This window comes from Pteropus alecto, unplaced genomic scaffold (assembly GCF_000325575.1).
Source record: "Pteropus alecto unplaced genomic scaffold, ASM32557v1 scaffold98, whole genome shotgun sequence".
NCBI classification, from domain to species: domain Eukaryota; kingdom Metazoa; phylum Chordata; class Mammalia; order Chiroptera; family Pteropodidae; genus Pteropus; species Pteropus alecto.
Window position 1 is genome coordinate 6,142,444 of NW_006443570.1, and position 14,752 is coordinate 6,157,195.

General features: G+C 37.6%; 2 protein-coding genes across 19 annotated transcripts in view; one reads left to right on the forward strand and one right to left on the reverse strand.

Moving 5' to 3' along the window:
- The first annotated feature begins 595 nt into the window (after nt 1-595).
- On the forward strand, nt 596-3,158 carry LOC102888630 (nucleoside diphosphate kinase B). The gene is made up of 4 exons (XM_025041712.1): nt 596-619; nt 1,189-1,290; nt 2,047-2,159; nt 2,903-3,158. Exons 1-4 carry the CDS (start codon nt 611-613, stop codon nt 3,018-3,020), a joined length of 342 nt encoding a protein of 113 aa, XP_024897480.1. The 5' UTR covers nt 596-610; the 3' UTR covers nt 3,021-3,158.
- Nucleotides 3,159-5,515: 2,357 nt separating this feature from the next.
- MBTD1 (mbt domain containing 1) overlaps nt 5,516-14,752 on the reverse strand; it is a 58,165-nt gene continuing 48,928 nt past the window's right edge. For 16 of the 18 annotated variants that reach the window (XM_025041707.1, XM_025041704.1, XM_025041703.1 and 13 more), the window contains 2 exons: nt 13,170-13,361; nt 5,516-8,743 (listed from right to left, as the gene is read on the reverse strand). In XM_025041707.1, the coding sequence (XP_024897475.1) occupies nt 8,625-8,743; nt 13,170-13,361 (311 nt within the window). In that variant the 3' untranslated portion in view covers nt 5,516-8,624. The remainder of the gene's footprint in view (nt 8,744-13,169; nt 13,362-14,752) is intronic. The other 2 variants (XM_025041709.1, XM_025041708.1) reach the window with 1 other exon arrangement.

The window sequence follows — 14,752 nt, forward strand, 5'->3', positions numbered from 1 at the left end:
CACGTGGGCTCCAGGGTCCGGACCCGGCGCGGCCTGTGTCCGTGCGGCCGCAGGGCCATAACCGGACCGCTCGCCCGCAGAACCAAGGCCAACATGGAGCGCACTTTCATCGCCATCAAGCCGGACGGCGTGCAGCGCGGCCTGGTGGGCGACATCGTCAAACGCTTCGAGCAGAAGGGGTTCCGCCTCGTGGCCATGAAGTTCCTTACGGTTCGCGCCCCCCTTTCCCCCCACAGGAGCTCGGTCGCATGGGCTTTTCCGTCTCGGTTTGTCTGCGTCTCTTACGGTCGGATCCCAACTTCGCTAATTTTGTCTTGTGCGGGAATTCCTTTGCACTGTGCCCTCTGCCCTCTGCCCTCCGACCCGCCGCTGACCCTTTCCCGAGCCCGGTAGCCCAGACGCCCTTGGGGAGGTTAAGCGGAGGTAACGTGACTCCTGCTCCGGGCGGGTTTCTTTCCGTGGCTGCGAAGGACCGTGGCGGCAGCCTGCCTATCAGTCGCAGGAGGGCAGCAGGGAGTGAAGAAAGCCTGAGCCCAGGCCCAGGCCCAGGCCCCTGCCGCTGGCCCACGCGGGTCTACCTCCGCCCGGAAAGAAGGCTTGCAGCTCTGAGATGATTGAGGTTTTAGCTGGGGTGTCCCTTCCTCTGCCCTTTTGTTGCAGGTTCCCTTTGCCGTAGGCCAGTAATTGTGTTTTCTACGTTAAATTTGGGGTACCCAGATATGGACCTTAAGGGATAAATGTCTAAGTATTGAAATTTCAACCAAGCTCATCAGTGAGGAGAATGTTCTCATTAACATTTAAAGTGTTTAAACGGGCATTGTGAAGGGCCAGAGGGCTCTGATATAACCTCCGTTTGCCATATTCTCTGCAATTGCAGCCAGCACTTAACTCCCTAAATTTAGATCCTCAAACCACCTACTTTAAGGATTAACTATAACATCCATAACGTCATTGACATGATGAGGGTGGCTTTACATGGTCAGGGCAATCCTGCTAAAATGGGGTCATTTTCTTGGTTTGGATGAGATTTTTTGTTTTATATTCACATTTTATGAATATGGGCTAAAATACTAAATTAGACTTTAGAGAACCTAGCTTGTTAGTTTGGGAGGTTCTGAGAAGGGGATGGAACCATATTTGAGCCTTTCCAGTTTACTTCCTAATTGATAACCTCCTTTCCTATGCCAGGCCTCTGAGGAACTCCTGAAGCAGCACTACATTGACCTGAAAGACCGCCCATTCTACCCAGGTCTGGTGAAATACATGAACTCAGGGCCTGTTGTGGCCATGGTAAGTGTTTGCCGGGGAGGAGGGGAAACCAAGGGAAATAGGGGCTGGCCGATATATACCTGGGCTTGCTCAATGCCTGCGTGTCCCTTTTTTAGATATCTTCCCCAGCAACTCCACATTCCTTGTTTACAAATGGAGCTTGCTGGAGTTATTTAGTTAACAGAGCAACCAAGAGCTTGGGAGGAAAAAGCGAGGGGAATCAGATCTTAGAAAAAGTTCTCTGTAATCTCATGCTAGAAAAGCTGTCTATTTATTGCTGTGGCATTAATATCCAATTGGGAGTGAAGAGACTAGAAGAGGGTACAATAGGGAGGCACAGAAATTGAGAAGGTAGATCTACTTCCTGTTCACTGAGGATGACCTTTTTGTTCTCCCATGGAATACACTTTCTCCTTTCATGCCAGTCTTTGCCATCTCTTGCTTCAACAGTCTTCTGGATGCCCTTCCCTGTGTTCCTTTTCCAGTTTGATCACTTTTCTCTATCCTTTCATCACAATTTCCTCTCAGTATTTGTGGCTACATAAGGATTCTTCAGTATTGTTTATCTCAGCTAGCCTGGGAAGTCTCGAAGTTGGGTAGACTTTTTTTCTGTATCCTAGCAATAAACTCAGGATGGAGTATGGAGTATTTTATATAGGTCTCTTCTATTTACTGGGGTTAGGGGATAATCATGTCACTGATTGGTCTGGTCGATGTGAGCTGTTCCTAATGGTCCTGATGGCAGATCTCATGCAGTTCTTTTTCCCTACTGTCAAGGTCTGGGAGGGACTGAATGTGGTGAAGACAGGTAGAATGATGCTTGGGGAGACCAATCCAGCAGATTCTAAGCCAGGTACCATTCGTGGGGACTTCTGCATTCAAGTTGGCAGGTAAGTCCTGTGGAGCACTTATAACTTTTCCTCAAAGCTATTTAAATGGGGTGTAAAACAAACATTTTTGGCATATTCCAATTTTAGAAAAATTTAAACTTTTAAATTAGGTGGTAATTCTTTGGATGAAAGTGTTCTTAAATAGCTACTTCTGTAGGCTACTTCAAATTTTAACCAAGATATTTGCACAAAGCAGCTGCACGTGGTGGTAGGTCCTTTGAAACAAAGCAGGAAGTGTAGAGTGTGGGGAACGAAAGGGTTCTTAGCTTTGGATGTGCCCTTTGGGGTGCTGTATCCATGAGTCTGTCAATGTTTTGGTCCCCTCACCTATACAAAATCTATACAGAAACTTTACAGTTATGAAATTCAGGTAAATAAGCCTAAATGTCTTGGTCAGGCTTGTAAGTGTATTAGTGTTGTAAGAAAATGCAGCAGAAAATGCTCTTGATAAAATGAATATATCACATCTAGATCAGGTTTTGATCTTGGTTGGTTTGACTTTTTCAGAATTTGAGAAGGAATGTGGCACGGCATTCTTGGGGTAAAGTACTGTTTTGAAGGGGGAAACTTAGAAAAATAATAAAGTTGAACCTATAATTGTGTTTAAGAGGAAATACTTTGGAGGTAGTCTCCTGCTTCTAGGCAATTCGGTTGAAAAGGTCTGCAGTGGCTATCCTTTGCTTTATCTATTAAACTGACTTTTGCACTTTGAAATGTGCTAATTTGTAATCATTCTTTCTTAGGAACATCATTCACGGTAGTGATTCAGTGAAAAGTGCTGAGAGAGAAATCAGCCTATGGTTTAAGCCTGAAGAATTGGTTGACTACAAGTCTTGTGCTTTCAACTGGATCTATGAATAAGAGGTGGACAAAGCATCAGTCCATTTTGACACCGCTTGGATGTGTCCCTGGACACAGCTCATTCCATTGACTTGGAAGCAGTAGGATCGATCTTGCTTTTCTAAAGCATATTTACCAATAAAGCCTTCGGAAACTGGGTGCAGCCTTCTGTGCTTACTTGATACCAAGCTGGAAGAAGTGATTTGGCTAGAGTAGCATTATCCAGAACTTATTACTCCTGCTTATTGTGGAAGAAGGCTCTGATGCTTCTCAGCACCTGGGTATACTTCAAGACTGTAGGTGGGAAAGTAGTGAGGCTGCAGAGGGCCCTGTGTGGCACTGGTAAGGAAACTAATAAATAAGGAAATAATGAACATACTCTCTCAACCTCTTTGGCTATAGAAATGTATATTTCTGTACAATTTGTTGAAACTTGATAGAGTGAAACAGACTAGTCATCCAGATTTACACTTTTATTGACTGCAAATTGGACAAGTTATATATGAGGAAATGAAGCCTAAAGACATCTGTAAAATAAGGATAATACTGCTGCAATGCAGGATTTAAAGAAATGTGTATAAAGCAGTTAACCTAGTACCTGGCCCACAGCTGGTGCACAAGTTATTCCCCGCAACCCTGTTGGTTCTATCTTCTCTGGCATGAGTTATGCCTGTTTCCTGGGCCAGAAGCAGTGAGTAGTTACAAAATTCATATTCTCTGCTTTTAAGGTTAATTTGGCTGGATTGGTACAATTGTAAAATGATGCCAAAGAACACCTATCACCTGGAGTCTGGTTTAAAAACTGGAGATTATAGAAATATGTGGGTTTATGAATAGCTGTTTTCTGTTAGGAAAGTAGTGAAAGCTAAATGCCACTTGCATGAGTCTCAGGATTACATTTTTAATGCATACTACTACACTACAAGACGACGATAAGGAATACACTGACAACTTGGTATAAATGCCAGGATTCTAGTTTCAAATCAATAACTGACGAAAAATTTAACATTTTCTATATATTCGACAGGAACTTAATCCCATGTTTAGAGATGGTACATGCTTCTAGATACTGGCGTGGGCCTGGGGATTTGCATTTTAATGCATACTCCATGATCCTTATGCACACTGGCTACGGTACTTGAAGTAACAGCAGTAGTTAAGTGTGGGCTTACTCTGGGCCGGAGCTGTTCTGAGAACTTTGTATGAGTTGATTTAACCTTCACAACTCTTAGGAGGTTTTTACTAGTGTCCCATTTTACAATTGAGGAAACTGAACCATGTTACATGACTAATAAGTGACATGAGAAAGTCCTGCACTTGGAAGGTTTACGTGAAGTCAAATTTGGAGTGGTGAGAACTGAGAGGAAGGATTCGGACGTTAGGATTTCATAGAATTGAATGAGAATAAGACCATGGTGAGATTTAAAGTACTGCCTCTAGAGGAAGGTTTTGGGTTTTGGACCTAGTCCTATGTACCAGCTAGGTGTGTAAAGTGGACAATTTATGCAGAACCTTTCATGCGTTTAATAAAGCTTTCATTTGAACACAATAAGCACATCATTTAAAGTGCATCATTTTTTACATTATCTATTTGTTGTCAGTAGGCAAGCCCTAGTTTGGCCTGCTTGTGAGGCCTGGAGTTTTTAACAGGCTGACAAGGGTTACCCCCAGCCTCAGTAACAATCTGAAAAAAGGAAATAGTTTTCTCCCTATCTCAGGAAGCTGGATAAACAACACAGATAAAAAGTTACTTGTTTGGGGGAAACACTTGTTACTCTTAAAACAATATTCTGGGCATAAAGTACACTGGGAAACGAGCTTCCCAAGAGGCATGTAACGGTTTAAAGAATGTCTATTTCTAAAGGAGAGCCAATCTGTGATTCTAATTTATTAGGGCAACTGTTCAACCCATTTAAGGTAGAAAACAGGGCAGAAATTGGGTTCTATTTTTGTTTCTCTTGGGATGCACTGTATTTTTCTAAAGTGAGATGAAATTAACTCCCGAAGAGGCCCAATACAAGTCATTACTACCTTACGTCCATAAAATTCGGAGGCATCTTTGCATCCCGCTTAATGTAAACAGCACCAGCTGGCTCAGAAAATTTTACATCTATGAACTTTGCTGCTGAGGTTATCGGAGCTAAAATACAAGAAGTCCTCCAGCAAGCAAGCCAACCCTGAAACACTATGTTCTAACTAATGTGATTTGAATCCCCCATAAGAGGTTCACACTCATCTCTGCTCCTGCTGTGGTTTTTGCCTTTTCCCTCAGCTGTCTGTGAAACCATGGCTCAAATGAAACCCTGCCCATACATCCACCCATATTCTCTTCCCAAGTAATAAATTCTTACTCACTCACGGGCTTGCATTATATTAGATTACCGGTTCTGTGAGAAAGAAACTGATCTGACTTCCACAGGGCCGCTGACTTCTTATAGAAGGCAGTTGTTATTTTGAATCAATAAGGAAATCCCTCAAAGACCAAAGAATATTAAAGAATTGCTCAAATACAACTTAACTTTAACATTTTATTTTGTGTAAAAAAAGGGCAAATTTAGTGAATTATTTTAATCTTGTACACAAAGTTATAATTTTAATGCTTTTCACATCCATGCTGAAAATTTGCAATTTGGTAAAAATGAAAGGAACATAAATTTCTCTGAACGAATTTTTCACGCCATTATATACACTTCCTGAGAAAGTTTCACATACTTTCTCAATGATCACAAGTTACCAAGAAAATAAAAGATTAAATTTGTACAGATATTGGTCTATATATCAAATACATACAGAAATGATGTAAAAACCTTATACAGTTTACTTTGTCCTCTGTCCTCAAAAGATTTGCCCAGGGACAGATGCTTTTCTTTTGTATAAATGACTGTGGCTTTATTTAAAATATGAAAATCAAAGAAAGAAACCCAGTTTAATCACAGTATTTTTAAAATCCCTTCCCAATAGTAAAGGATCATTACCAAATATATAGCACCATAATACAAATATTGATGGGAGAGGGTATTCACATCACGCAAAATTAATAATAATAAAAACAAACAAACACTGAAAACCCGTGTTAGTATCCGTAGAATAAGTTGATAACAGCTTTAGCTTTCCTCATACACAGCAAGGAAAGGGTTAAAGACTTTAACTACCAAAATCCCCAAATAATCCTAACAGGCAAAAAAAAAAAAAAAGAAAAGAAACCAAAACAAAACAAAAAAAAGTACAAACCCAAGGTCAGCAGTACATTTTGAACCGTAAAGATAATGGGGCTATTGTGTTGTACAATTGGAGTTATGGCTAATATATCAATCTCCTCTGCGTTAACTTATTTTCTGTTCATTGGCAGTAGGAGTGCGAGTCTGAACTATGAAGAGGGCTTCAGAATGTGTTTAGACTGTAGGAAGTCCTTACCAACCTTTAACTGTTGGTCATGGGATCAAGACAAGAAACACTTCATGAATAGGTGGGAAATTCAAAAGTGCTCAGAACCTGGTTTTGCTCTAGAACTGGAAGCTTATTAAAACCTGGCTGCAAATGAGCATTTCACAGAACTAATTACCAGGCTCTAAATCAAATCCCTTCTGACTTATTCAGTTCCCCATAGAGCCCCTAAACCCCAGGTACTGGTAGAGCATGCTGTATGATTGGCTTCTTGCGCCCACATCATAGAATCGGAGTCCTGGGTTTAATTCACTAAGCCTGAGGATAAAGATTGTTGTAACTCTTGCTTTGGAAGTATTCTAGGCTTTAAGTTTATGGGAAGATCCTTAAAAGTTAAAGACTTGCGAAGTGTGAGGATGTCACATTTACAGTAGGTCCCTCTCAGTAATGTCGTTTAAGATAAATATCCAGTAATTTAACAGCTGAATTCACATATATTTGACACATGAGAATCAACTTGGCGTTGATATGATCTGCATTTATGCCCCTAAATAGTATTAAGAAATGTTGACATGCGATTCCACACATTCTTAGACTATAAAGTAACAAATTTTACTTCCAGTAGCAACTACAAAATCTTATGTTATTAACCCCTCTTGCATAGAATGAGGTAAACCTGTGCGTATTACCAATGCTATTATTCCCAAAAGTAGAGCAATATTTTAGAAAATAAATTGCTGGTTTTTAACGTTCTATGCATTTTAAAATTCAAACAAAAATCTTACCTATAATGGTCTCCTGGGGCTTTCCATTAACATTTTTTAAAGCATTTCATAGGCTGAAGGACTGTAGATTTTAATCATTTTGATTAATTTCTAATTAGCCCTACCTATATTCCAGAGGAGATGGTCAATATTACCACTCTGAAGAGGCCAGGCTAAGACCCAGAAGCACTTCTAGAACAGATGCAATAATTCCTGAGAGTTTAGTTTATGAACCTCACTGGTAAACGCTAGAGCTCTCTCATTCAGTCACAACTCAGAAAGTTAGAAAATGCAGAGAGCAAACCTTTCACCAATTTACTCTTAGATCCTTTTTTTGAAAGGAAGCCATTTGAATTTTAAAATAGGGAATGTTCACAATGGTCCAAATCAGTTATTATTGTTAAAATTAATTCTGAATACAAATAAAGACAATTCATACTATATATATGGAATTTTAAGAAAATTAAATTCTCTTTCAAATTAGTTTTCTAACAAATCCAGGATAGTTAAAAGCAGAGCTGGAATGATTTTGAAATCTAAACTTATTTTGGCTTTAAACAACTTTGAATCTGGTAATTCAGAACATCTGTTTTGGGGTGTGGTTATACCAAGTATTATCTCACAGACGGAGGAAAGTGGCAGAGAACTGATCAGAATCCCTTTTGGGGGGTATTTTTTAGTTAAGAAAAATGAAATAAACTTAAGACAATATTGCATTTTCCCCAACCCCTCAACATGTAGACTGACATCTTGTATATCTTGTCAACCATTCCAGTTTAACACTTTAGTGTTAGGATAATTTAAATCATTTTTTAATTAAAGGAGAACATATAAAAGTATCGAGAGTTCTTCCAGTTTCATATAGAACTCTAAATAAATTTTCACAGAATGAAAAACATTTCTGTACAAACATTTAAAATGGGCTGCAATAAAATGCCAACAAGCAGAATTGATTCCCCCTTCCATGATCTATGTGGTGATGAACCCTCCTCCACGAGGGGGTTAAGTTGCATATTTCTGCAGCAAAGGAAGCTGGAGATGTGACTGGTCTAACTTCTAAAATCCCAAAATCTCCCAACAAGTACCAAAAAGGTTCATTTGTAATGACAGTTCACTTGCATTTACAACTATATCCTCCTTAAATCATTTCCTTCAATCCTGCTACCTAAACTTTAAATCTTACCAAAAAAGTTAGAATTTCAGTTCTTGTTAACAATGCACATAAATCCAAACGTGGAAAATATTACAAAATTCTTTCAAAAGCTTCAAATACAACACAAAAATTGTCCATCTTTATAAATTGAAAAATTTCCCCCCACGACTAAAATAGTTTCCCCACCCACCTGAAAAATCTGGAACTGAAATTTTCTATGTTTAGCAAAATGTCCCAGTACAATAGCCCCGCTGTACAGCTGGATTGATTACAAATCAGTCCTGTGTAAAAGTCTTCCCCTCCCACCCTCAGTTCTGAGCCACCTCAGGGCTCTTGTTTAATGTAGAAGTTGGCAGAGCCATTGCTTTCCTGATCAGATGCTCCTTGGAGGAAATTATAATCCTCTCCATCTATTAATTCTTCCTTCAGCTGCAATGTAGTCACTGCATGAAAGAGAGAAATGTAAGAGATGTTATGAAGCCTTTCTAGAATACTCATATTGCTTTTAATCTTTATGTTTGATCAGATTTACGGTTAATAGGACTTCTTCTTTTCTTCAATAACTCTTAAAATTAACCCCCTGAAGTATAGCATTTAAGAAATTTTAATTTTCAAAGAATATTTGTAATTAAGTTCCAAAAAAGAACAATATGGCATATCAGACACTGCAAAATGGACATCTTCAACAAAATATTCCAAGGTAATAGTAATCACTAATTCTTATGATTAAGTATTCGCTTTTATGTCTACACAAACGATGTATTTCTTGCATGGTTCTTAAATATAATATTTAATAAACGCGATAACTAAGACTTTAAGATCTTATTATCTCCAAGGAGTACACCTTTATTGAAGGCTCCCCACAGAAGAAAACAGATAAATCTGACATTATTAAATGCTAAATTAGAAATACAATACAAATTATATAATTTACATATTTATAAAATAAATCTGATATTAGATAAACACCTACATTAAAATTAAAATCATCTGAGGTAAAACTAAAAACTTCCTGACATCAGCAATGAGAAAATCACTGGCACAAAACGGTTAACATAACCAATGGGATCACTTAACAGTTCTTATCTGATGACTGGCTTTTTAATGAAAACAAACCAACAGTATAGGCAGTCCTCAATTTACGAACAGGTTATGTTCTAATTGGTCTTTATTTTTACGGAAAAATAAATAATTATTTTTATTTTTCATTTACCAGTATTTTCAGTGGGGTTTACATTTCTGAATAGCCACTCAAGTCATGCTAGTGAGAATTCCTAGTGACAGCAGAGTGCTTTTTAATACCTAGTCTGGATGGTACAGGATGAGGACAAAGGAATTTTTTCTTTGCTGGGTCCAGCACTGGTCTTAGGCAAAAATTTTAGGTTGCTTAATTATGAGATTTTCCTAACTCTTTATTAACCCCTCTTAAATTACTGTCCCTCAACACAATTACCCAGTAACGTCAGATCTCCCTAAATCCTTTCCCTGTGGCTTACTCCCTACTTTCTAAAGAACTCCCTTTTGAAAATTACTTCTCTATCTTTTTAATGAAGGTATCTCAGTTAGGTGTTAAAAACTAGTCTTAATAACTAACCTCTGAGATGTGTTCAGGTTTCTTAAAGAGTTATTGTTTAATCAAAACTGAGTTGGTAGCTTCAAATAATTTAAAGATCAGGTGATGTTTTATGTTAACATACTCACTGGAGTCTAAGCCCACGGTGAGCAGTGCTAACTTTTGCTTCTTCAGCACAGAGATCTGCTAAATCAGAGGTCACAAACTGTGCTTCCCCCACTTCGCCTGTGCCCCATGGTTCTTTGAAATTTGACTGAAAATTTTGAAACAAAGAGATTTCACATAAAACCCTGAAAAGTAGGGAGACCTAACAACATGAGGCTAGCATTCTTGAAGGGCTATGATCAGTGGAAACTGATTGGCTGTTATCTGCTTCATGTGTGGCAGCTTAATGCTTGCCACACATACATGTGTACAAAGTGTGATGCACTGAGATAATCAACTTGCTCCTGCGGGCAAATGGCTCCAACTAAAAAGTAAACATTTTTTGTTTCTTCCACGATGGATCTTCTCATTACAATGGAGTGAGGGGATGAACGTATATGGAAAGTAAATTGGGAACTGCTTTTATGGAAAAAAATGTTAATTTATGAAAGGAATCAGAGTATTTAGATGAGTAGTAAGCCAACTAAGTTTTCATAAAGCAATAACTCGACAGTGTCACCATGTAGAACAATATTAAAATAGCTACACTTTTAAAGTGAAATAGTGCACTCACAGAAAAATAATTCATGTCCTGATTTTAGTTACAAAATTACTAACTAAAAGACTGACATCTTATTTAATAATTAAAGAATAATCTTATCAGAGATGCTAATTTATTTTACTTAACTTTGCTACTTGTTTTGATATGACATTAAAAAAACAGCCCAAAGACAGAAAAGCGAATACACTATAATAACAGCAGATAAACACCAGACTGTTGAAAAGTAAAACGAACAAGACTGTGCAGTTCTTTCTTTAAAAAATTACTTAGTACAATAAAAATGCTTTTATGAAGAATCTCAAGTATATAATAGTTATCCTTCAAATCTAACCAACATGCATTAATTGTTAAGGACATTTGAATAATACCACGAAAATAAACACATCAAAAACAAAACAAAACAAAACACAAGTTTCATTAAAGGTGCAGTACCCACAATAAAAGGTTGATTAAAATAATCTTATTATATGATGATCAGATGGCTAAATGAATGAAAAAAGAATTACTGTGCTACAAGACCAAACATGTTCCATTCAAACAGATGTATTTTTTTTAATGTAAGAAAGATTAAGTTGAGATTCTAAAGCACATCCTGAAACTATCTGCATTTACCATTAACAACAAATTTCTGGGTTACACTTCTACTCATGTTAAAATATAGAAATGATGTGCTTAAAAAAAAGCAACTCAAGATAATGGTGAAACATTCACTCAGATGTGGAATGTTTTAATGCAAAGTTTCACTGTTTTCATGGAACCTAAAGTAAAGCCTGTCTGGTATCTTCACATTAATCATTTCTCCTCTCCGGGCCTTATTCTCAATGAAGGACAGATGAAATAAAATAGATCTTGTGGCTAAATTTCGCTTTCTATGAATGCATTTTCTTAGCTGTTTTTAAAAGGAAGTCACTTTGTTGACTCTAATCACTAACATTTCAGGAGATTAATGGAAATCACGTTTTCCTAGCAAGAAGTCTCTCAATAGCTAATCAAGCTGTAGCTTTTAGATAGTCAAGATAGCAACATATAGTCCCTACAGAGTTTAACCAGGGTAAAATCACACCAGTCTCACGGATGTGCCCCCCAGCTCAGAAGACACTAAAGACCCTGGAGGATGAAGGAAGTCAACAGAGGCCTGTTGCTTCCATCCTGTGTGCCTACTCTTAGTTCTTGGGTTTTGCCAATCCTAGAAGTTCTGTTTTATGGGAATCAATAAGCTCTCACAAAAACGTGACACATGCCTTCAAAATCAGTCTAATGCTTAAAGAAAATATACTTAAAATCCAATAAAAATTCAAAGATATTCAGAGCTCATTAATAGCTACAGTTACTTAGGTTAAAGAAGACTATTTCATAAATAACAAGTACAAAAAGAAAAAAGTTAGAAATAAACAAGAAAAGAAATTGAAATGTTCTTTAGATAGACTCTGAAAGTTTTCCATTAAGGAGCAGAAACTTGGATTTGAAGTCCTAATCTATTTTTCATACGAAAGAGGTACAGTAATTTGTTTTAGATATAAGGATATTAAGGAAACAGTTTGGGAATGATCAAGATGACCTATTACACTATTAGTGGGGCAAAAGCTAAAGAATACATCTTAAAATGGGGGGAAAAAAAAAGGCTGATATTTTTGAGATGCAAAAATATTACCAAACCAATTAGCAGAGAAATAAGAAAAGAGAGTTAGGTATTAAGTCCCACCTGTGTTTTCAATGTATAAAGGCATTTTAAAGAATGCTGGTTAGATAAAACAATTTGGTTTAAAAGCAATAGTTAGGATATGGCAGAATATATGCCAAGGCCGATACTACTCTGGCTTTCAAGCTATCTGATCTGTACTCACATCTAAAGTTCATTGCACGCATGGGAAGCCATTCTGATATGTTTGTTCTTAACAATTACAAAGGGCAAAACTTCTGCAGTCTTCCTTACAATCTACCAGCTTGGCCTAACATTACTTATTTTTCCAAAGCACTAGTTAAATTAAATTCAAGTTAAATGTAATTTACTTAATCACTATAAATATACAAAAGTGAGGTTATGGAAATTAATTTTACTCAAATTCAACACCAAAACTATTGGATTTCCAAGTCCACATTATTCAACTGAGGATTGTGGTAAATGTTACTATGAGAACTACTCAACACAAAACACATTCTGTCTAATGAATGAGACGCTATGGAATGCTATGAACAAAGCCTCATCTTTGGATCTGATTAATCAGATCAATTCCTAATAGTGTATTTCTACCCCGAGTCAAGTCGCACAGAATTCTGCAATGTAAACGTTCAACCATTTTAACGAAACCATGAAATAGTCCAAGTTGTCTCACAATTCCATAAACTGAAATTATAGCTTTACCCTAATTTGAAGCTCAGAAGTGGTTTAGAACAAAATAAAAATCCTTTCCTGATGATTCGTTTTAGTGAAGTGACTACCAAGGACTAGTGAAAATGAATTTTTTGGTTGAAAGAAAAAGAAAAATTTAATGAGTCAGCATCTGTCATGCCAGACCATGCTTTGTCTCCCACCACCCCTCCCCAGACTTTTACCCTCTGTAGTACCTGAGGTGCTGATGTGACTAATTACCTGTTTTGAGGCTGGGACTGAACTCTTGGCTAGTGCTGGGAGGTGGGAAGGCCTCCAGGGCTGTCTGTGCTGGAAGAGTTCGATATGGAGGAGGAGTTAACTCTTCATCACCAGAGAAGCTCCTCCGCACCCCACCTGTCAGGGGCAGGCTCGACAAACTGACAGGCTTCTTCCCCACTGGCATCTTCCTCTCTAAATATCAAGTCAAACTAAAGTAAGCTTTTACTTACATGTGTGGCAAGAAAAGTGCATTATATAACTAGGAAAGGTTGTGTTGCATAGGATACTCTGAAAAGAGAACCAACTATGCAAGGTTTGTATTTCTGAAAACAAGGACTCTGTGTGTGTGTGTGTGTGTGTTGAGGGGGGAGATTTTTTCTAGTCTCTGAGAGTCTAGTAATTCTGGTCCCTCTCAAACTTAAAACAAGACAAAGCAAATGAATTACAGAGAGCATTTTTAGTATGGAGAATAGCTGGCTAATTTCCTTCGAGAAATTTTTAGCTTGAGGGGGTCTGAAAATCCAGTGGAGGAGAGGAGGGTTTTAAAGTCCTACTAGTAGGGTAGCATTTCATTGCCCGTTTAAGTCCAAACACTGGCCTTCAGGGAAAAATCAAACAGTTTTTAACATATCATCTGGGTGGCAGGATTTTACTGATATGAAACGTGCTCCCATAACTTTTGCTTTACAGTCCATTATTTAAGAAAATACTTATAATTCTTATTCTGAAAAACATTTTTAAAATTTAAAGCTTGTTGCGTGTGAGTTTTTAAGCAACATAATTGCTTTTGAAACATCCACTGGTTATAGTTTCATAAGCAAACATAAGCCTTCGAAGACTTAAGCAATGCTTTCACCACCAACCAAGACCAGATACTCTAAACTTTGCAAATATTGAACAACCAAGTGTAGTGCATCAAGTTGAAAGCGAAGGATACTTCACATTATCTTTGTGACTATAAATTATGTGTTTTCTTCCAGAGTATACAAATGACCCAGGCAAGGGCAATCAGAAATTATGCTTTACAGAATCAGGATTGAAAGATCTAAACCAGACAGTATTCCTATGGAAAACGATCTGGAAACTAAGTTACAAGTGAGTACACATTCAACTCTCAACTGCCAAACCTAAATCACATGCAGAATCATTTAGACTTTTTCTAATGTACTACATGCTTAGAATTAATAATGCAAAGAGAATCTCAAACTCTCTACTACCTATAATAGCCCCTGATGATGGTACAGAAATTAGTGTTTGTTTTTGGGATCTAGAATAACTAAACATGAGAAAAAAAGGCTTTCCTGACTGGACAGATATATGCACACATGGTCTATATGATCCTCTAGGCAGAACATTACTTATTTTTCCAAAGCACTAGTTAATAGTTATCCCTTTAGAACATACACACAGCTCATTATATGACAAGCTAGAATAATGAAGCCAATTAACTTGTCTATTTCTGTTACAAAAAAAAAAAAAAAAAAAAGCATTACTCAGGAACATACTGCTGAATGATTTTAGGTACAGGAAACCAAAGAGCTAGAAGATGAAACAACAGAGTCAGAATATAATGATCTGTAGAG

Excerpts from the sequence above, each read along its gene's own strand:
- LOC102888630 (XM_025041712.1), top strand. Across the intron at positions 1,291-2,046 it reads CAGGGCCTGTTGTGGCCATG|GTCTGGGAGGGACTGAATGT; the intron begins GTAAGTGTTTGC and ends CCTACTGTCAAG. Across the intron at positions 2,160-2,902 it reads TTCTGCATTCAAGTTGGCAG|GAACATCATTCACGGTAGTG; the intron begins GTAAGTCCTGTG and ends ATTCTTTCTTAG.